The sequence below is a fragment of the Kryptolebias marmoratus genome, linkage group LG6, assembly GCF_001649575.2.
Source record: "Kryptolebias marmoratus isolate JLee-2015 linkage group LG6, ASM164957v2, whole genome shotgun sequence".
Classification (NCBI taxonomy): domain Eukaryota; kingdom Metazoa; phylum Chordata; class Actinopteri; order Cyprinodontiformes; family Rivulidae; genus Kryptolebias; species Kryptolebias marmoratus.
Window position 1 is genome coordinate 32,101,888 of NC_051435.1, and position 21,630 is coordinate 32,123,517.

Consider the following 21,630-nt stretch of genomic DNA (forward strand, 5'->3'; position numbering starts at 1 on the left):
TTTTGCACAGCTTTTGGCTTTTAAAGACTATGGTCTTAAACTTTTGATCAGCTGAAAAAATCATGTTTGAGTGTAAATCCAGTCTGCAGAAAATTCCCTGCTCAAAAGTTCTTGTCTCTTGCACTGATTTTTTCCTTAAACATTGTGAAGCTCTACTTAGAACCTTCTTAAGATCCAATAGTACAAAATGCAAATTCTTGCAATTTTTTGACTGGTCTTAAGATTTTGATCAGGAGTATGTATGTGTGTATGTGTATGTATGTATGTATGTATATATATATATATATATATATATATAACTGAAAAAATGGTATGCAAAATGCATATATGGTAAACTCTCAAAACTTTGTGCCCCTTTACCTTTTGCAAAAACTGCTGCAGCTCCTTCAGGTTGGATGGGTGCTGCTTGTGTCCAACAGTCTTTAAATCAAACCAGAGATTCTCAGTTGGATTCAGGTCAGAACTTTGGCTGGACCAGCCCAGGACCTTTACCTGGTTCTCCTTAAACCAGTTTAGTGTTTAGAGTCCATCTTTCCTGCAACTCTGACCAATTTCCTAGTCCCTGCTGCAGTGAATCAGCATGATGCTGCCACCACCATGCTTCACTGTAGGGGTAGTGTTATCAGCATGATGACCTTCACCCATTCACATTTATTTAATGTATTGTTTTTATTTGGTGATTATTTTTAATTTTTTTTATTATTATTATTTTAGGCTGAAGAACTCCTCTGGTCTGTTGAAGAACACTGAATCCTTCACAACAACCTGCAAATAGATTCGCAGATAATAATCACACCACAACTTTGGTATTAATCTGTCAAGCAGTGGAGTGTTACTGTCCTGAAAAAGTCCCACACTTTCTGTAGTTGGTGCTTCATCATTAGTACCTGCATGTTTTAGGTTAATAAAATTAAAGTATACAGTGCCGTAACTTTTATTTCTGTCCAAAGTGGTATTTTCCCTTTTCTTTTTAGAATCATGTATTGATCACGACAGAGTTGGAACACAGTGTGTTACTCAATTTGTGTATCGAACCATACACCTTCACTCTCCACTCTCGCCTAAATTGACATGTAGATCGGAAAGGACATCACGGTTTGACACGGTGCAAAAAGAAAAGGAAACAAATATTTATTACACACAATAACTCCCAGAAGCAGAGACAAAAAAGACAGACCACCTTTTTTTTTTTAGTGAGGAGCATCTAACATAGCAGGTCATGTATGCATGTATGCATGTATGCATGTATGCATCCATCCATCCATCCATCCATCCATCGGTAACAAAGTTTTTAACAAAAGGGGTACCTATGACCTTGAAACCAATGGTGATCACCTTTAACGTAAAAGGTGTCCAGCTGTGGAGTTTAACAGATGCTATTGAAAACATAACCTCCTTGGTGGAGCTAACTACCTGAAGCTTTGATAAAATACACATTTGTACAGGGACGGATATTCTCGGAGCTTTAGTCATTAAATATCTTTTCAAACGTTTTCTTTCAGGACACTGTGGTTTGTTCCTCAGGTGCACCAGACTTCATTTGGATGGCAACATCATTCAAACCCAAACAATATTCTAATGTTAAAGAAAGTTTTACCCTAACCCACATAAAATGGTGTGATATAATTATGAGCTTTGAGTGAACTTTTCTCATTTTTCACCCGGGGAAATTAAAAACAAACAATCAACAATTATTTGATCACCCTGTGACTATGTTGGCACATAGCTTTCGTTTGTTAAAGAGCTGATTGAGCAAACTCCGCCCACTCGGCGCGCCGGAGCCGGTATTTCATAAAGCCCGTTTTGTTTCTGTGCTTATCTACGCTTTTTTTTTTTTTTTTGCACGATTGAAAATGAACAACAAATCGGACTGAGAAGGCTCGTGAATGCGAGCAACGTTGAAAACGGTTTTCGATGACAACAAGTGTAAGGGGCGGAGATGACAGAGAGGAGGAGGAGGAGGCTGGAAGAAGATGATAATTGTGTTAGTAATAAGCTGCGGTGCGGAAGGATCCCTTCTGAATCACAGCAGCTGATTAGGACTCGCTTCGGAGATGACAGCGGGCTACATTTGTTGGAAGTGAATCCTTATTTTCAGCTGTCTTAGCTCTGCGGGTCAGATCGTCCAGAGGAATCCATAACTCAGGTAGGTAGCTAGAGTTACGATGCAGTCGGGTAATCAATAAAAAATATTAAGTTGCGGTTATTAAAGACTTAAAACATTAGAAACAATAATCACGTCCTGTATACGTGCCTTTTAACACCGAAACACAGTGAGTTGCCTGATGTATTTATGTTGGCAACTTAAACTAGCTTGGTAAGCTAACTTGGTGATTTGTGACAGATTTTGTCTGAAGGAAAACTCATCCAATCAGGCTCTGCTTTTGTAGCTGTCGTGGTGTGCGTAGCCAATGGCATAGAAGAGAGGGCGGGGCTACAAGTCATACTACCTTGGTGACTGGAAGTTCCAGCGTTGATGTTTACAACAGGACGATTGATTTGTTTATGCAACACATCTGACGTGTGTCGTTTGAGCTAAAATAACGACGGGACAGTGCCTTTAAAAGTGCCACTTCTTTGTTTACAACATTCTCTAAGCATACTTACCAACTAATCTAATTCATTCACTTATAAATACAGGGACACTGAATAAACTTTTAATTCAAAACAATATTAATTTTACCAAGAAGGCTGTGCCATAAAAATAAAGATACACTGGAGCGGTCACTGAGGGCACAAGGCAAGACGTTTGTCCACCATCTTTCTATGTGCTACTGTGTAACTACTGCTATGGTCTAAAAATAAAAATTCAGCTAGATCCACCTGAAGAAAAAAACTCACTTGAAAAGGTCCAGAATTTACATGTTTATATTTAAATTCTCACTGATAACCACGGTAGTGTTCTTCACTTAAAAATAAAATTACAGTGAATGGCTGCCTAAATTACATTATCATAAATATGGAAAAACATGGGCAAGTTAAAAATTATACATACAGCACAGATATTTTTTATTTATTTCTAATTTATTTTCTTACAGCACATGCATACAAACCTGAAAAGGTCACATTTTCAATGATTTATTAAATAAAATAGCATAATACTCACTTATGAAATGTAATGCCACATTCTTTGTCATCAATTCTGACAACTGATTGCATTTGATTGCACTCTTTGGCTGAGTTTTTTTTTTACTCAAATATTTATGGTCTGCTGCCACTCTGGCTGCAACTAAAAATGCCGATGTTGCACCGACCAACAGGGTGTCACAAATTCTCATTTCATTAGCATAGACGGCAGCGTGGTTGACCATCCTAGTGTTTCTCTTATTTCATTGGGCTGTACTACAAAGAAAGATCGACATTATGCTTGTTGATTAAATTTGATGTTGAGCTAAAATTCAGTTTAGTTCCACCTGCTCACTGCTTTTATGTACTTGTTGTTTTATAATGTTTTAGATAGAAAACTCAGACAGAAGCAACATTTTAGCTATCTGACATCTGTCATCGATGCCTCACATTACCAGTTTAAAATCTCTTGAGCTCATGCTCAGCAAAGGTTTGATTGTCAAAAAATAAAACCTAAATGAAACTTTCCACCGTCATCCTAAAAGGCAGTCAGTTATCTACATTTAAGCATTGATCATGTTTTGAAAACATTAATTGTTCAGTGACATCTTTTCTTCATTTAATTGATTCTAAACATTTTCTGAATTCCAGTTAAATAAAATCTTTTTTTTTTTTTTTACCAGAACTCACATTTTTAAACTAATATAATTCTCGGCCCATATCCTACTATAAATATGCAAAAGAACCTGTAATACAATCATAAACATAAATTCCCTCTATGAGTTTATATAGATAGGCTACAATACAATAAAACTGAGTTAGGGTTAATGATATACAAAGGGCTGTATTTTTTTGTATTTTGTCTGGATTTGAAAATGTAATATCTTGTTAATGTCAGATTAACTATATGAAAAACTAAATTTTGTATCAGATTTTTTTTTTTTTTGCAACTTATATCATTAAATGAGCAAGTAAACAGTAAATACTTTCTGATATGGTCGATGAGAGAATTTGCAGATTTTTAAGGGATGGTGTCAGAGTTGCAGTAAATTAGCTTCACTTCATTTGGCCCGTTGGAATCATTGCATATTGTTATATGCATCATATAAATGTCTTGCTTTGTGTTGCGTGGCTGTACCCTGTGTCTGCTCTGCTTACAGATGGGTCAGGCTTTGTGGAGGCTTCCTCCCAGGCAACAGCAGCGGCTTCAGGAAGAGCTAGCCGACCAACTGACTGAGAGAGGAGGAGGAGAAGGAGGAAGAGTCGGTAATTCTGCCATATTCATTTTATCTCTTGGGAATTTAGTGTATAACCCCTGGGAAAATGGATGGAAGTCTTTGGGGTTATTTATTCTGCTATTTTTTAGAATTAAAAAACAACAAAAAAATCATTACAGATAACGATGCAAATTTTTTCCATTTATTTGGAAGAAAAAGCAAACTACAAAATGACTTAACCGGAATTTGAATAGAACTGTTTATATCCATGTTCATTTAGTCAGTTAAAAAAAAAATCTTAAAGCATCTTTTCTCAGTTTCCATGGTAAACTCTATCAGATTAATATCTGAACTGTTGCTGTTCGTGATAACTGAGTGGATTTGTGTATCCTGAGGAAAAGTTTGAGCAGTCTTTCCTTTGTGAAACGATGTATTATCATCCTGAAAGGTGTCCAGATATTTGAAGCCCACATGTTTATTTCCTGCAGAGGTCATGACTAGGGGTGGGAATTTTTAGGCGCCTCATGTTTCGATTCAGTCACAATTAAGAGGCCTGCGATGGGATTATGAAATGATTATTGATGCGTCTCAATAACTGGGTTTGTGAATAAACACCAGAAGGCAGCTGGTCAGCTAATGATGTTTATCCAAAAACACTGAAACGGAAATACAGAAACGGAACTACAAATTTACAAACTGAAATTACAACAGTGTTTTCCCTAGAGTTTATATCTTGGTCCAGGCTCTGGGGTTGTGTTTAATCAATCAGTCAGTCCATCTGTTCGATTGCAGGGGAGCTGGTGCCTTTCTCTCACTCCAAAAGTGTATCATTTAGTGACAACTTTGAGTTGTCAGTTAATTTAGTATGCATGTATTTGGTCAGTGTCCGGAAACCAGAGTACCTGGAGAAATCCTAGCATGCATGTGGAGTACATGCAAACTCCAAACAAAAAAGCCCCAGACAGGAAGTGATCCTGGAACCTTCATTGATAAAAAAGAATGGTATCTCCAGAAAAGACTACAGCTGCACAGATTATTCAGAAGGTTAAGATCCTCAGGACTGGAGACAACCTACCTGTATGTGGCTGCAAGAGGACAACTGATGAGAAATTGAAGAGCTGGATAATATGAATGGTGACCAAAGAGCCCAGAACAACTTCCACAGAGATCAGAGGTGAACTACAATCAGTGTCAGATCCCACCATCTGTCTCTGTTTGAGCCAAAGTGGACTTAATAGAATTAGAAGGAGAACACTAAATCACACAAAAGCCAGACTGGAATTTGCCAAAATGCATATTGAGAAGCCTCATAGCTTCTGAGAGAATGTCCTTTGGACAGTTGAGACAAAACTGGAGCTTTTAGACAACATGTCCCATCAGCTCTGTGTTCATAGAGCCAAAAATGAAACAAAGAAAGAAAAGAGCCCTGTAGCTACAGTGAAACATGGAGGAGGCTCGGTTCTGTTCTGGGGGCTGATTTGCTGCACCTAACACAGGATGTCCTGAATCTGTTCAAGGTTCAATGAAATCTCAAGACTATCAAGGTATTCTGGAGCAAAAAGTGCTACCCAGTGTCAGACAGCTTTGTCTCAGTCTCAAGTCATGGGTCCTCCAACAGGATAATGACCCAAAACACACAGATAAAAACACCAAGAATGGCTCAGAACCAAAACATCGGACCATTTTGAAGTGACCTTCTGAGCCCTGAGCTAAATCCTGTTGAACATCTGTGAAAAGAGCTGAAACATCTGGAGAAGGAACCTTTCAAACCTGAGACAGATGGAGCAGTTTGTTCAGGAAGAATGGGACAAAACACCTGTGGACAGGTGCAGAAGTCTCAGAGAGAGTTACAGAAATCACCTGATCACAGTGATTGCTCCAAAATTCAAAAGCACTATCTGATTCATTAGCTGATTTTTCTTCTTTTTTTACTACTTTAATCAGTTTCAAGTTATTTGAGTAATTTTTGGGAGTTTTTTTTTCTTTAACAAAGGGTTTCAACAAAATTATCTGTGCCTGTAAGTAATCAAATATTTACCTATTTTTATTTTCTTCATTTCTCTCATCCAACCAAACACTGACAGATATTGTCAGTACCTTAGCACATAACAGTGAATTAGCATTGGTAAAACACTGGAAGTGTATCATGATTTTAATAGAAAACAACACATATAAAGATCAATACAGAGAAGCATTTCTATGGGTTCATTAAAGCTTCCTTTTTTTCAACCTCAGATGCTAGATGGAGAGGCAGGTCAAGAGAAGCAGATTGATTAAAACAAATACACATATTTTACTATGAAACAATGTCATGTATACATAAGAAAAATAAAATAATAATCAAAGATTTATTATTTATCCTTAGCAAGTCTAAGAAGTTTAAGTTATGTGGTTATCTAAAGTTTTACTTAAATTTGGAAAGACTTCAAAAAAGCTCTTTGCTCTGCATGGTCCATCGTGAGACAACAGATACTGTTTTCAACTCTGGGCTTCTTAATTGCTGTGGAGATGAGAATCCTGCTTACTGATTGGCTGAAACTGCATTCCATTGACTCTGGTTGTGCAGCCAAAAGACCTGCTTGAGAGAAAAACAGAAGCTCCCATGTGAGAGGAAGGCAGATGTGCATTGCATACACAAACATTCAGAGTTAAGTGGGTTTGCAGCAAAAAACCTGTCTGTTTTCTTGCAATTTTGATTTGCTGACAGGTCACCAACTGCTCCAGGTTAGAGATTCAGCACTGAGATCAGGAGACAGGAAGGCCTACAGAAGGGCAAGAGCAGAACTGAACAAAGACATTCAGGCTGCTAAATCCAGATATAAAGAGCAAATCGAGGCCAACTTCAAGGAAAACAACCCTCACTCCATGTGGCATGGCATTCAAAATATGATGGATTACAATAAAAGCCACAACATCCCTTGCCCCACTGCCCTTCTCTCTTGAATCAACTGAACACCTTCTTCTCTGGCTTTGAGGAGGGCTGCAAGCAGAGGACACATTGTTGATACCATCAGAGCATGACCAACTACTTGTCCTCCAGCAGCACCAGGTACTGCAGGTCCTATGCAGCATCAACACTAGAAAAGTAGGTAGGTAGGTAGGTAGGTACATTTATTTATATAGCACTTTTCAGCACAAGGTGACTCAACACCAACTTCAGTACCAGGAAAAGTACTGAAATCATGTGTTAATCAGCTTGGTACAGGCTATCTTCAACTGCCAGCATAATTCCTGTGCCCAAAACCTCTGCCATCACAGATCTGATTGATTACCAACCTATGGCCCGGACCCCCAGTGATCATGAAGTGCATGGAGAGACTGGTACTGCAGCTTATCAAGGCCCAAGTTCCACATGGCCTTGACCAACATCAGTTCACCTACAGACCCAGCAGATCAATAGATGATGCCATCTCCATAGCCCTTCATACTGCAGTCACCTAGGAAACCCAACATGTATGTTAGGATGCTGTTTGCTGACTTCAGCTCAGCTGTCGGCTCCATCGGTCCCAACAGACTGGTTAACAAACTGCAGCTGGAAACCTCTGTTTGTTTGTGGATCAAGAACTTCTTCACAAACAGGCATCTCCACATCCTCCAATAACGTCCTGAACACTGGTGTGCTTCAGGGCCGTGTCTGTTTATGCTGTACACTCACAATTGTGTCGTCACCCACAGCTCAAACACATTTATTAAATTTGCTGATGATACACTGTCATGGGCTCAGCAACAGCAACAAAGCACTGTACTGAGAGGAGCTTTAGACACTGGCGTCCTGGTGCAGAGACAACTACTTAACCTCAAGACCAGGAAAACAAAAGAAATCATCTTTGCAATGTGGTCGTCAACTTCCGGAAATCACACAGGTCTGCAGATCAACGGAGAGGAGGTGGAACAAGTTACAGACTTCAAGTTCCTTGGACTTCACACCTCAGAGGATGTAGGTGGGGCGATGAACACTACCGACGTCATCAAAAAAGCACAGCCACATCTCTGCTTTTCAGGAGCATTGAGGAGGAATAAACTTCTCCCACCTCTGCTGAAGAACTTTTATCTCTGCATCATAGAGAGTGTCCTGACAATTGGATTCATGGCTCAGAGCGATACAAGCCTGCACTAACAGACTCAAACTTAGTTTCTTCCCCAAAGCTTAGAAGAGTCTGTTAGAGCAACAACAAACCAGTCCCCCTTCATCTAGTTGCTGCTACAGGAAGTGCCGCAATACAATGACAGTCTTTGCTTGTTTGTATTATTGGTATTATTTTAAACAGTCTCAGCCCAGTGAGGTACCTGAAGCAGAATAGTGATTCATCACTGAATCTCACTTCCATCCCACCATCCACAGTCCATGACTGCATCTCTTCAGCTCACTGGAACCTCATTTCCTTCTCTTTAGCACTTAATGATGGTTTATATAGAATTATTGAGGATGGAAATCCCATTTCCTTTAACTGTCAGTCCTTAAAAATTTGCTCACAAACAGTGACTTCTGTGTCGCACTGCCCCTTTTTTCTTTTTGTGCATTGTTTAACTTTAAGGGTTTTTTTTTCTTAGTAAAGTTACTGTCAGTTAAAAAAAAAATAGTAAACATTTTTGTGACAATTTGTCTCCAGGTTGTTCTGTTCAACTTAGCCTTTAACTAGAAGAACAATCAAACAGAACCTCCACTTTGTTAGAACAACAGACTGCTCCATCAACCTTTTACTTTTTAAAAATGGAGATAAATAAAAACTAGAAACACTGGTCTATGATGTGCACAGAAAGCCAACAAATATAAATCATAAGAGTTCAATGCTGTATTGATTGCTGTAATGTGTTTGTGTTCTCTGTATGATCTTTATAAAGAACAACAAAGTTCAATCTGGGTACAAAAGCTAGTACCTTTTCTTCGTAAGGTCTGCTGTCATTTTATCACAGTATTTGGTATTTTGTGTTTTCACTGATTCTGATTTTTAAAATGATTTGTCTGCTCAAGATAATTAGGTTTTCTTTTTAAAACTTTAGCTGCTTATTCATTTTACTGAGGTGTAATGTTTCAGTGTTTAATATTTTTTTTAAGCTGACAGTTCTCAATAGCGACATATCTTTCCTCTGCCTGTTTTGGTTTGAAGCAGCTTTTCTTTCCACCTCTCATTGAGAGTAAACAGAGTTGGCACCATTTCCAGTGACAAACCAGTCGGCTCATACACTGAATGATTTGTCCTTGTCAACTGTTACCAGTCTGACAGTTTGTCCCTGATTTAAAGTGACACATCCTCCAACCTGCAAACATTTCCTCCAATAAAGAAGGAGAAACTCTTCCCTCTCTGTTCATCACATTGATCTGCGTCATGTGGCAGCTGAAGAGCAGCAGCATGTGGTTTCTGTCTAATCCCTTTGGAAACATGTAATGTGTAACACAAAAATAGGGTTAGGGTTTGTATCTTGTAATTGTAGCTTTTGGTTTCAGGCAAAACAGGTCGAATACACATAACTCACTAAAAAGCTCTACAAAATTTATTTCAGTGAATGGAAATATTTCTAAACTCAATACATGTAAATGATTTATTTGTTAATGAATTGTAAGTGAATGTGATGTGAGCACTAAGTGAAACTTCTGATGTGTGTCTGCAGGGTTTGCTGCATTATGTGGCAGAGTTGGGTAACTTGAAAACTGTGAATAATGTCTACTTTAACTTGAAGATTGAGTAAGAAATACTTGAATATTTTTAGGGTTAACCATAAAGTTAAAATAAAGTAATGGTCACTGAAAATAGGAATGAAATGGGCAACTTTGTAGCAAACAATAAGCAAAAATCAAAATACAAACTTAGGTCTGATTTATGTATTTATTTGTAAATGAAATAACAACAGTAACTACAGTCAGAATGTTTTCTGAGAATCAGGTTTTTTTTTTTTTGTCTTTTTCTCTAGGAAGAGATGGAGGAAGTGCACAGAGACGAGCTCCACAGCAGTGTAACGGCCCTGACATCTATCATTTGCTGAAGACATGCAGAGGAGGTACAAACACTCACAAAGTACACCACACAACCATACAGTACTCTCCTGGAGCGTTCATGGTTCCTCACATGTTCCATTTCACTTTATTCTCATGCTGTGAGCTCACAATTGGGATATTTATAAATTTAACTGAATTTGATGCAGAAAATAAAATTATATCATTGCAGTTTATGTTATTGGGGGAAAAATTTGAAATAAAGGCCTAGCATTTCCTGAAGAAATGCCTATCATCCACCTGCTTTCTTTTCCAAGTGTTAGACCTTCATTCGTTCATTCATCTCGTGACCCAGACAGTTGTTAGGATGCCATGGTGGATGTTTGGGCAGTCAGTTTCCAGCCCTTTTGGTCTTCTGTTGTGCAGAGCAGGGTTTGGAAGCCCCAACCAGTCTACAACTTGATGTTGTCACTCCAGTAGAGCTGGGTGATATATTGAGGTTTTAAAAACATTGATATAGCTTATGTTGTGTCACCATTATTCTAAAGGGAATTGTCAGTTTGCCTTTCCTCCTCTCCCTGACTGATGCCCACATCTTCATGGCCCCCATCTCCCTCTCCCGAAGCCTGAACCCGCTCCACCCCTCCCCCATTGCTCACTTCACTCCTTTATAACCAAAACTATATACTATTGAAAAATATTTTTTAAATCACTTGAAGAAATGGCTAAGGTCTTCCCAGACTTGTGTGCATAGTTGGTCTGACCAGTAAGATTAGTTTTCATCAGCTCTAAGCCAGAAACAACAAAATTAACAAAAATTAAAACGTATGTCACTGTGTGAAATAAAAACTATACATAATTTGAGTTTCATTTTTTGAATTAAATTACTGAGATAATTTAACTTTTCAATGATTTTCTAACTTATTGAGATTTACTTGTATATACCCTTTAAATGAACAACAAAAACTGTCAAAGAACACAAAAAATAGATTTACAACAAGTAAACACTGAATTTGTCACATTTGAAAGGTAGAATAAAGGTAAAGGATGGTATGACCACATCACTCCAGCTTTAGCAGATTTACACCAGTTTCTGTATTGATTTTAAGATTCTTTTACTCCCTTTTAAAATTTTAAATGGTTTGGCCCCCAGTTATTTAACTGAACCTTTTGACTTTTAAAACCCCACAAAAGAGCGGAGCTCCACCAGCCAGATGCTTTTAGCACAGCTAAGGGCTAAAATAAAGCACAGAGGGGATCAGCTTTTGCAGTGGCAGCCCCCAGACTCTGGAACAACCTGTCTCATGATATTCATGCTGCAGAGTCTATGTGGTCTTTTAAATCCCGCTTTAAATCTCACTTTTTTACACTTGCTTTCAATTTGAGTTAGGTTTGAGTCCCATCAGCTCTTTATGTTGTGAAGTTTCTTTATTTTATTTTAGTTTGTTCTTAGTCTATTTTATTGTACCTGTTGGTTTTTAAGTGTGGTTTTACAGAATATATTTTATTTATGTTTTTATGTTTGTTTTAATCAGCTTGTTTTGGTTTGATTTGGTCAATCTTATTGTTTTTAAATGTGCTGTAGAAATAAACAATGACATAGAAGTCCTTTTTTCCTCTTTAGATAATGTTCTATGGAGGACCGAAACCGATATAATCAAAAATAAAAGCAGAAATATATATATTTTGCTTTTGCCTTTTCCTTTTACATATGTTTTCGTCAAGTAATGTTTATATTTTGCTTTTGCTTTTTACTTATACAAGCATTTGTTCTTTTGACTTTTCCTCCTCCTCTTTTCACATTACCATGTGCATTTCTGCCTTGATATGCAAATGAGGGGGCTGTCTTCTTGGTCCAGCTCCTCTCCTATTGGTCAATAACCAGGAAGGAGCAGGATCCATGTGCAGATCAATTGTTCATGCCTGCACTCTTGGCCGTTTCAGTAGAACGCCTCATTTGAGAGGTTTCGGTCGTCCATATGTTCCATCTAAGAGCACAACTGACTTGTAGTTTCACATCCCTGACTGGTGTCTGCAGCTCAGAGGCAGAGTAGACACTGGGGGGTGGTAACATGTTCCACAGCAGCTGCTGCAGCACGCCACCAGGATGAATCCCTGTGCAGCAGGCCAGAGTCATACTGAAATAAAAAGCTAGTGTGGAGTTACCTCACAGTACTACAGGATTAAGTAACTAATTATTCAACATGCTGTTTTTGTTTGTTTGTTTGTGTTAGATTTTGCAAACACATTCTAAGGTTAATTGTACATCAGGTAAAACTAGGCATGGGCCGGTATCAGATTCTGATTATATGATTACCTTGTGCTAAAATACCACAATTTTATAGAGTTAAAATAATTTAAAAATTTTAAAATGTGTCACATGATTTAGCATTTCTTTGACAACAAAAACTGCAATTATTACTTTTGCTGCCTAAAAATTACAAATTGTTTAATAAGTATTTAACAGTATAATACTAAATAGATGATTTATTTAGTTTTTTTAACAAATGAACATGTTGACATCACTCTGGTAAAAATCAGCTTTTTACTGAACTGCGGACAGATTTGAAACCAGTCAGTGATCAGGTTTTTTTAATTTGTCTAATTTTATATGTATGATGATATGATATTTAAAATCAAGTTTGAAATTTTAATTTAATCAATCTGTCAGTTAAGACACCAGAGTCAACATTTTGTTTATGGTTTATTTAACTACTTCTCTGCTGTTCTGCTCTTTGTATAGTAATGTTGAGAGTCTGACAAGCTGATGTTAGTAATTAATTAGCTGATTATTAGCCTCTGTATCGAGCCTGCAGCAGGCTGTATATATTCCAGCTGCTAACATGCTACCTCTTGTAGCTTGTTGCAAATGTTTGTTTCAAAACAGTGTTTGTCCTCTGGTAGACGAGCCATGACTGACTGAGTTATCCTGCAGATAAAATGTACAACCAGCCAACAACAGCTTTTTCAGAAACATAAAAGTTTAGGGAATTGGCCCTCAGCTGCTGAACACAACTGACCGAGGCTCAGAGCGACAGGTAGGAAAGGGGGAGGCTGCTCTGAGCTCCATGAGACCAGAGGGGGGAACAAAACAAAGAAACAAAACACTTTTCTCTGCTATCTTAATGAGAGGCATGTAAACTGTAGGAGTTTCAGACCAGGACACTTTCATATGTGATACTAAATCACATACATTGTTGATGTTTTTCAAAGCAACCTCAGTCTGACCTGTCATGTTACATTTCATTCAACTTTTGGGCCCTGTTCATGTTTGTTTTTTCAAAACTGTTTGAATTAGATTTGAGTGATTTGACTACATGTGGTCAGCTCTGAATCCTCTGTTCACATTTGGTGGTAAAATGTGTGTGAAAATCCTCAATTCTTTCCAAAGGGCTAACTTTTTACAGCCCCGTTCAGCCCATTGTCTTGCGTGGTACAGAATGATTGACAGGCGTCTTGTCCCACCCCCTCGGTTTGCTGCTCATTTGGTCTAATTTATTTCAGCCCAGGGTCAGCCCAAGGCCTCAGGCTTTAGCCAGTGAGGGTGGACGTGCAATAACGTGCCTTGAGTGCGAGTGGTTTATTGTAGACTGAGATAAGTGCGATGGCGAGTGAGATAAAGATAAACGAGGTGAATTATTTAATTTCCCACTCGTTTTCCTTAATGTCTTTGGGGGACAAACCGGAAGTGTAGAGGTTAGGAGCAGATAGACCCAAGGATATTCAAAGTTTTCCTGTGACCTGGTTTCAGTGAAAGGACTGGCTAACAGCAAGTGTAGCTAACAGATCTTTAACGAGGTGGTTATTAACATTTTTGGATCCCAGAAAAGTTGTCAGAGTGAGCTTCTCTTTAAATAAGGTAGGATTCATTTAAAAAACAGAAGCACTTTCCAATATTGCATGTCTTGTTTGGTTTTACCTTATCAGTGTGATTAGTAATTGTGTCAAGAAGTGTGGTGCAGTGTTATTCAAAGCTGTTTGACTGGGAAAAATCATCTGAAATGATTATAGCTGAAACTCTTAATCAAGGGAACAAAGTATTGGACAACTGACAGAGGCTCTGTGTGAGCTTGGTTTTTGGTGATGGTTTGTTTTAAAGTTGTCTTTGTGATGAAAAAAACATAATGTCAATTTATAGCAGGTTTTCTTTATTCCAAATTGGATGCTTTTGTTGTTGAAATCCAAACTGCAGCGTTTTATTATATATCTGTTAGCCCACCCTACAAATATCACCACCATCCACCACTGATTTTAACATTTACACAGTCCAGAGCCATTACAGTGGATTTCTGGTTATCTCTTAATGAGCTTAATTGCCTAACAGAAACAATATCAGAAAAATAAAGGAGCAAAATGATCAGTGGCAGCAGAGCAAAGATTGAAGACTAACCTGTAAAACTCCTCGACAGGTTAACGGTGCACTGACAGCTGTCAGCTGTTTGACAGCTTGACTCTGAATGTAACATCAGCTCTGTGTTTAATCAGGTGAATATGATGCAATATAACGGTGTTGTTCTGTGATTGACAGCAGGTTATTGCTCACAGTGAACCACAGCTGCACTCCAACAGCTCTAAAAACATTCAAATGAAGAGAAACTCATCCATACATCATCCTGTAATCCACTTTAGCTGTGCTTTTCATTTTTGTAATGAACTATGTGACATCTTCATAAACATCAAGACATTTCTTTCAGCCATGATTTAAAGCTATTCACGAGCCTACTGAGGTGGTCCTTATCTAAAATTGTTGTAGTGTTACTTGAACAATCATTTTTGCAACTTGTGCATCTATAGTTTTTCCATTTTAAGGGTGGCTCAAGTTATGAACTGTATGTCCAGAATTTGGAGAGTCGGTAGCTTCATTTCAATAGCTCAAATGTTCTTGGGAAACCCCACATGGTTCTATGTTTATGTATTAAACATAAAAGGTGCTGCCTGTGTAGAAGCAGTTCTGTATGAATATATTTATTCATAGATAGTTGGAAAACACCCTGTGATTTATGCAGAACATTTAGATGTTTCTATTCACTCTGTAAAAAGACACAATCATTTTTTTTCTCATTGTTTAACATTAAATCAGACTAAACCTTTCCTGTGTTAGGTTAGTGAGGATTTGTAAAATGCTTGAAAAATCAGAGAGAGAACTTTTTATCACTTCCTTCAAAGTCACAAGTTTGCGTACATTTGCTTAATATTTGTTAGCATTACTTTTGAACTGTATGACTTGGTTCAAATGTTTTGGGTTTCCTTCCACAAGCTTCTCACAATATTTTGCTGGAATTTTGTTCCATTCCTTCTGACAGAACTAGTCTCTGGTCAGCTTATTAGTCTCTGTGATGGTGTCAGTAGGGATACTTAGCAGTGCTGCATTCACATTTTATAGCAGAGTTTCAGAGGGTACTTTGTTGCTTAGCCTTGTCAAAGTGTGCAGGTCGTATGTATCTAGCTTGTTCACAGTCTTACTTCTCAGGTCAGGTGTCCTTGTATTCAGTTCCTCAGGGCTCAATGGGGTTTGGTACTCATACTTGGTTGGTGGGGATAATGAGTTGTTGTCCTGGCTCCCCCTGTGCCGTAGCATCATTGTTGTATCTTATCAATCTCTAGGTGTGATAGCAGGTTTCGCTCTCAAATGATGGAACATTGGGTTCGACGTTGTTTCGTAGTGAATTTGGATGATGGGTACCAATGTTTACGTAGATCCCTCATCCTTCTCATATAGCCCTTCTCTCTAGGCTTACTTATATAGTAGCATTCCAACAATGGTGAGTTCTCGATTTTGAGCCCTCGTCCATGTCTTGTTCCTGTAAATGGTAATTGTAAATGGCTTGCACTTATATAACACTTTATCTAGTCCAAGGACCCCAAAGCGCTTTACACTACAATCATTCACCCATTCATCCACACATTCACACACTGATGGTGGTGAGCTACATTGTAGCCACAGCTGCCCTGGGGTGGGCTGACAGAACTGTAGCCCATTTCTCATCAGAATGTCCAGGTTCTCTGACATCTGATGCAAATTTTGTTAATCTGGGCAAAATTCGAGCTGGCATGGCATCATTGTAATGTCTCTCACTCATTGTGTAACCGAGGTTGCTCAGAGGTTGGCACCTGGATTCGAACCCTTTGATTTTACCATGATGTCTCACAAACAAGCAGTGTGTTTGAGGTGTACGTTAAAATCTATTCACAGCTGAGCCTCCAATTAACTCAGATGTTGTCAACTAACCAATCAAAAGCTTCCAAAACCATGACAGCATCATCTGGGCTTACCCAGAATGTCTAAAGGCATAGGAATCTTAGAGTATGTAAACTTGTGATAGTAAAAAAAAGTTCTCTCTCTCATTATTCTGTATTTTTATACAGTGGATGAAAACATCTGTTTTCAGCTGTATAATTTTTCACCAAATACCAAAGCATCAACACACTCCGCTTCAGACAGACGTCTTTTGTTTGTTTGTTTTGCAAATTAATGTTTTTGTTTTTTCATTTTGTTTCTCTCTTTTTTATTAAAAGGTAAGGAGCAGCATGGTTTTATAGATCTGGAGATGCTCCCACCTGAACTTGGTATTACCATCCTGTCTTACTTGAATGCCACTGATCTGTGCCTGGCCGGATGCGTTTGGCAGGACCTGGGACATGACGAGTATCTGTGGCAGGGGTATGGAACTTTACCTCACTATCCTACTTGTTTATGATTGTTACGCAGTGAAGTTCTGTTGTGTTCTTCTTTATTTGCTGTTGTTTTTACATTGAGTTTTGATCCATCAGACTGTGCAAGTCCACATGGGGACACTGCTCTATCTACAACAAAAGACTACCTGCTGGTTTCTCATATAGAAGACTCTACCTACAATTAGATGAAGGCAGTCTGACATTCAATGCCAACCCACAAGAGGTAAAATGTACAAAAATTATGTGGACCCAAAGGTGTGACTGTAAACCTACGTATACCTCACAAATATTTCCTCTCTCTGTTTGTGTGTGTGTGTAGGGCATCGATTATTTCATGTCTAAAGGTATTCTTGTGGATCATCCCAAAGAGTTGGCCAAGTTCATTTTTTACACCAGACGTCTCAACTGGAAGATGCTGAGGATTTACCTGGATGAGAGGTTAATACTTCAACACAAACACACAAAACTCACAAAACCACCTTATTTAGTCAGCTTTTTGATGTTGCTTCTTTACTGTACAGGAGTAGGGATGACATTTGATTTGATTATGATTCAGAGGGCTGGGATGTTAGGGTTAGCTGATCCATTTGTGTTCCTTTTTGGTCTTGTTGAAGAGTGTGGGGTTGGCTATGTTGGTACGTCTTCAACATAGATCCTGTTCTATCAAAGTTCCAAAGTGTGTAACATAACTCACAAGCCCTGGTTTTCCTTTGCAAATCCTTTCCAATGAATGTTGCAATGGACTTTATATTTTGGACTTTATATTATTCTGCAGGTTTCAACACACATTAGTGATCAAAAGATATTTAACAAAAGATTTTTATATATTTGATGCAAAATATAAACTACAATAGAAAAAAACCAGTTAAAGTCAATTCTGATCATAGCATGTAGTGAACCTATTAGTGTATTGCTTTATCTGTATACCAGGCATGGGCTGGTATGAGTTTCTGACAGTATTGAGCAAAAATACCAAAGTTTCACAATATTATGGTAATAAAACAAAAATTTATAAACGTGATTTATTTTCTAATATTTTTTTTAAATTAAAATACTATTAATATTACTACTGCAGCTTAAATAATATCTTTGCTTAATAATTAATTTATTACATTTATAATATTAATAATTTATTAAAGGTATTATAGAATAATTCTTAAAATAATATTCAAAACTATTTCCATTTTCATGCACAGTTATAAATATGGAGACTAAGCAAATACAAGTGAATATATTGACAGTCACTTTGATTAAAACCAGTGCTTCAGCTTTTTTCCGCACTCAGGACAGATTTTGAAGCCAATTTGTGATCAGCTCTTTTATTATAACATTTTTATTTACAATGATATTCAAGAACAAGACTAAATTTCTAATGTAATCACAAGTTTGGAGATAATTTTAAAAATTTGACACCTAGGATTTAGAAGGTTGTTTTAAAAGTTTTTTTGTTTTTTTTTTAAACAAGTTGTAGAGGACTCTATGGACATAATTCACCATAAGCAGCTTGTTTAATGACACTGAAGGCAGTTCTTCACATAAATATGTGCTGAAGTTTTCTTTTTAGATATACTTTTATGCTTTGCTGGCTGTTATGTATTTAGAAATAATGTGTGTTTAAGAGAAATAAAGGAAAAACTGGTGTCTTCCGTCCTTATGAGCTTCACAAGATACACACAAGTGGCAGACTGAAATTAAACTTTTAGCACCAGATCAGTTTATTTATAATTCAACACTTTTTGCACGTTATTAATTTTTCTCAGCTGGTCTGCTCTTTGTAACCACAATTTCTGACAAAATGTACTTTGACTCAAGTATGCTGATATGTTTTTTTGTTCTGTTTTTTTCTGTGCAGGCGGGATGTCTTGGATGAGTTAGTGACCCTTCATAACTTCACTAATCAGTTCCTTCCCAATGCTCTGCGGGACTTTTTTAGACACATCCATGCACCTGAGGAAAGAGGAGAGTATCTGGAAACCCTTATCACCAAGTTCAGCCACAGGTTTTGCACCTGTAACCCAGGTCTTGTCCGTGACCTTGGCCTTAGTCCTGGTAAGGGCTTAAACTTAACACCTGTAAAACTTGTTGTCACGTGAATGTTGGATCATCATTCACATTACAGTTTGCCTGTTTATAATTCCTACTGTATGTTTTTTGCACTCAAATTGCTTTTGCTTACTTTGTGCTATGTTGCCCATTCATATATCAAAATCTTAATTTAAAAACTTGCCATTAAATGTTGGAGTTAACCCTGTTTGTCAGTTAGCAAAATATCTCATGAATCACTGAATTAATTTTAATGACCCTCTCAAAAAGTAATCATTGGCTGAACATCTACAGCTGATTAACTTTTGTCACCCAAATTCAAGATGGCTGTCACAGCTAATCAGCCCTAGTCTACACTTAAATTGCTTTACCTCAAGGAAACTTTCAGATATTGAGTAACATCTGGTCAGATTATGTGGGATCAGATGAGATGTTGTAATATTGCATGAGATTGTGCATAAGGGTATTTTCAAAGTTTGACCAAGACGGCTACAACTTAATAATTTCTCATTATAAGAGTATTTTAGTCTAGATTTCTGGCATGAAAGACGGCAGGCGGTATGCATTCCTTCAAAGAATGCAAGGCCTTTAATTTTATTTGCTTGATTTTATAATGTTTTTGTTTTACTTCAGTCATGTTGGCTCATGTTTTGTTAGTTGTGTACTTCATTTTATTTTAATCCTTTTTTATGGGTTTTACTATCAACCTGCCAGGAACCACAGACAAAAACTGGTCCTTATGGCTTAATCTGCCACATTTAAAGAGTGCTCATTATTGTTCACAATTTTTTTCTAAATACTAAAAAGTAAAGTATTGCTGAAACTTTGTTGTCTCTCTGCAGACGCTGTGTACGTTCTATGCTACAGTCTGATTCTGCTGTCCATCGACCTCACCAGCCCGCACGTGAAAAACAAAATGTCTAAGAGAGAGTTTATCAGGAACACTCGCCGAGCAGCACATAATGTCTCTGATGACTTTGTTGGCCATCTCTATGATAACATATACCTGATTGGCCATGTGGCTGCGTAGCTCTTCTTCCTGCACTGGTAAAGGCATCAGTGAATGGGCTGCAGTGCATCTCTGGAAACAAACATTGAGGAAATTCATTTTTTCCAGTTTTCACTTTCTGCAAGGAATATAACAGTATGTAGCAAGCAAGTCTTAGAAGAAATGTTCTAACAAATAAAAATTGCGACTTCACTGTAGCAGCGATTGTTCAACCAAATATTAGTAGTGTTATTAGCTTTTTAATTTAAGGTGAAAGTGAAGGATGATCCTGAAAACGTGAACAGCAAAGAGGACTAGTTCTGACCCTGTACTGATTAGGGTCAGTGAAGAAACGATGAAGATGAGGAAGAGCACAGACCTCAGTCTGCTGCAGATGCCAGGACAGTTCTGCTGAAATCTTTATGACCAGCACAGCTTCGAACTTGCTGACCGGGCAAAGCTCGGCCCCTTTCCATGGATGGAAAAAAGGACATTAAAACAAAGTCTTTGTGAAACACTGCTTATATGCTGACAGTATAATGGATTAAATCAGCTGACTTTAAAACAATGTCTAGTTGTAAGTGAATATGTTTGTCTCAGATGAAAGTTTTGTTTCTTGACAGAATATGAAAAAAACTTAACTGGGCCTCGTAAAAATGTTTTACAACCCCAATTCTGAAAATGTTGATCTGTTTGGTAAAATAATAAATAAACACAGAATGCATTGATTTGTAAAATTTCATAAACCTACATTTTATTCACAGTGGAACATAGTAAACATATTAAATGTTTAAAGTAGGAAATTGTACCATTTATAAAATAATAATAAAAATTAAAAATATATATAATTTTGAATTTGATGGCAGCAACACATCTCTTTAACGTTGTTCCAGGTCCATGTTTCCACTGTGAAGCCTCTCCTCTTCTCTTACTAACAGTCTGTAAGCATCCAGGAGCTGAGGAGAGCAGCTGCTGGAGGTTTTAGAGGGAATGTTGTCCCATTCTGCTCTGATGGAGGATTCTAGCTGTTCAACAGTCCTAGGTCTTGTTTCCAAGATTTAGTTTTTTTTCATAATTCATCAAATGTTTTGAATTGGTGACAGTTCTGAACTGCAGGCATATCAGTTCAGCACCGGGAGTCTTCCACTTTGAAGCCATGTTGTTGTAATCGAAGCAGTTTACAGTTTAACATTGTATTGCTGGAATATGCAAAATTTTCCCTGAAAAAAAAATCATTGTATGGAGTGTATGTTGTTCTAAAACCTGTACATACTATTCTACATTGATGATGCCTTTCCACGTGTGTAAGTTGCCCATGCCAGAGGCAGTAATGCACCCCCATACCATCAGAGAGGCAGGCCTTTGGATTGTGTTGATAACAGGCATGATGGTCCCTCTCCTCTGTAGGTTTCCACAGAACAGTTCAACTCTTTGCCTCAGTCCATTTGAAATGAGCTTTGGTCCAGAGAAGACAACAGAGTTTCTGGATGGTGTTCACATCTGGCTTCTTCTCTGCCTGATAGAGCTTTAAGCAGCATTTGTTGATGACACAGTGAACTGTGTTTACAGACAATGATCTGTGGAAGTGTTCCTGAGTCCATGCACTGATGTCCAGAACAGAATCAGACCTGTTTTTAATGCAGCGGCCCCTGAGGGCCAGAAGATCACAGGCATCTAATGCTGATGTTCAGCCTTTTCCTTTGAGCTCA

The 21,630-nt window shown here is 37.8% G+C and overlaps 2 protein-coding genes across 4 annotated transcripts in view; both read left to right on the forward strand.

Annotated features, from left to right (window-relative positions):
• The window catches only part of cep44 (centrosomal protein 44), a 7,864-nt gene extending 6,374 nt beyond the window's left edge, over positions 1-1,490 (forward strand). For all 3 annotated transcript variants that reach the window (XM_017432069.2, XM_017432071.2, XM_017432070.3), the window contains exon 10: positions 715-1,490. In XM_017432069.2, the coding sequence (XP_017287558.1) occupies positions 715-775 (61 nt within the window). In that variant the 3' untranslated portion in view covers positions 776-1,490. The remainder of the gene's footprint in view (positions 1-714) is intronic.
• A 377-nt stretch (positions 1,491-1,867) lies between these two features.
• On the forward strand, positions 1,868-20,402 carry fbxo8 (F-box protein 8). The gene is made up of 8 exons (XM_017432068.3): positions 1,868-2,146; positions 4,227-4,332; positions 10,194-10,280; positions 16,732-16,876; positions 16,987-17,113; positions 17,210-17,328; positions 18,743-18,939; positions 19,776-20,402. Exons 2-8 carry the CDS (start codon positions 4,227-4,229, stop codon positions 19,961-19,963), a joined length of 969 nt encoding a protein of 322 aa, XP_017287557.1. The 5' UTR covers positions 1,868-2,146; the 3' UTR covers positions 19,964-20,402.
• The last annotated feature ends 1,228 nt before the right edge of the window (positions 20,403-21,630 follow it).

Coding starts and splice junctions, on each gene's coding strand:
- fbxo8 (XM_017432068.3), top strand. CDS start 4,227: ATGGGTCAGGCTTTGTGGAGGCTTCCTCCCAGGCAACAGCAGCGGCTT. Junction 4,333..10,193: donor AGGAGAAGGAGGAAGAGTCG/GTAATTCTGCCA, acceptor CTTTTTCTCTAG/GAAGAGATGGAGGAAGTGCA. Junction 16,877..16,986: donor GACGAGTATCTGTGGCAGGG/GTATGGAACTTT, acceptor TTGATCCATCAG/ACTGTGCAAGTCCACATGGG.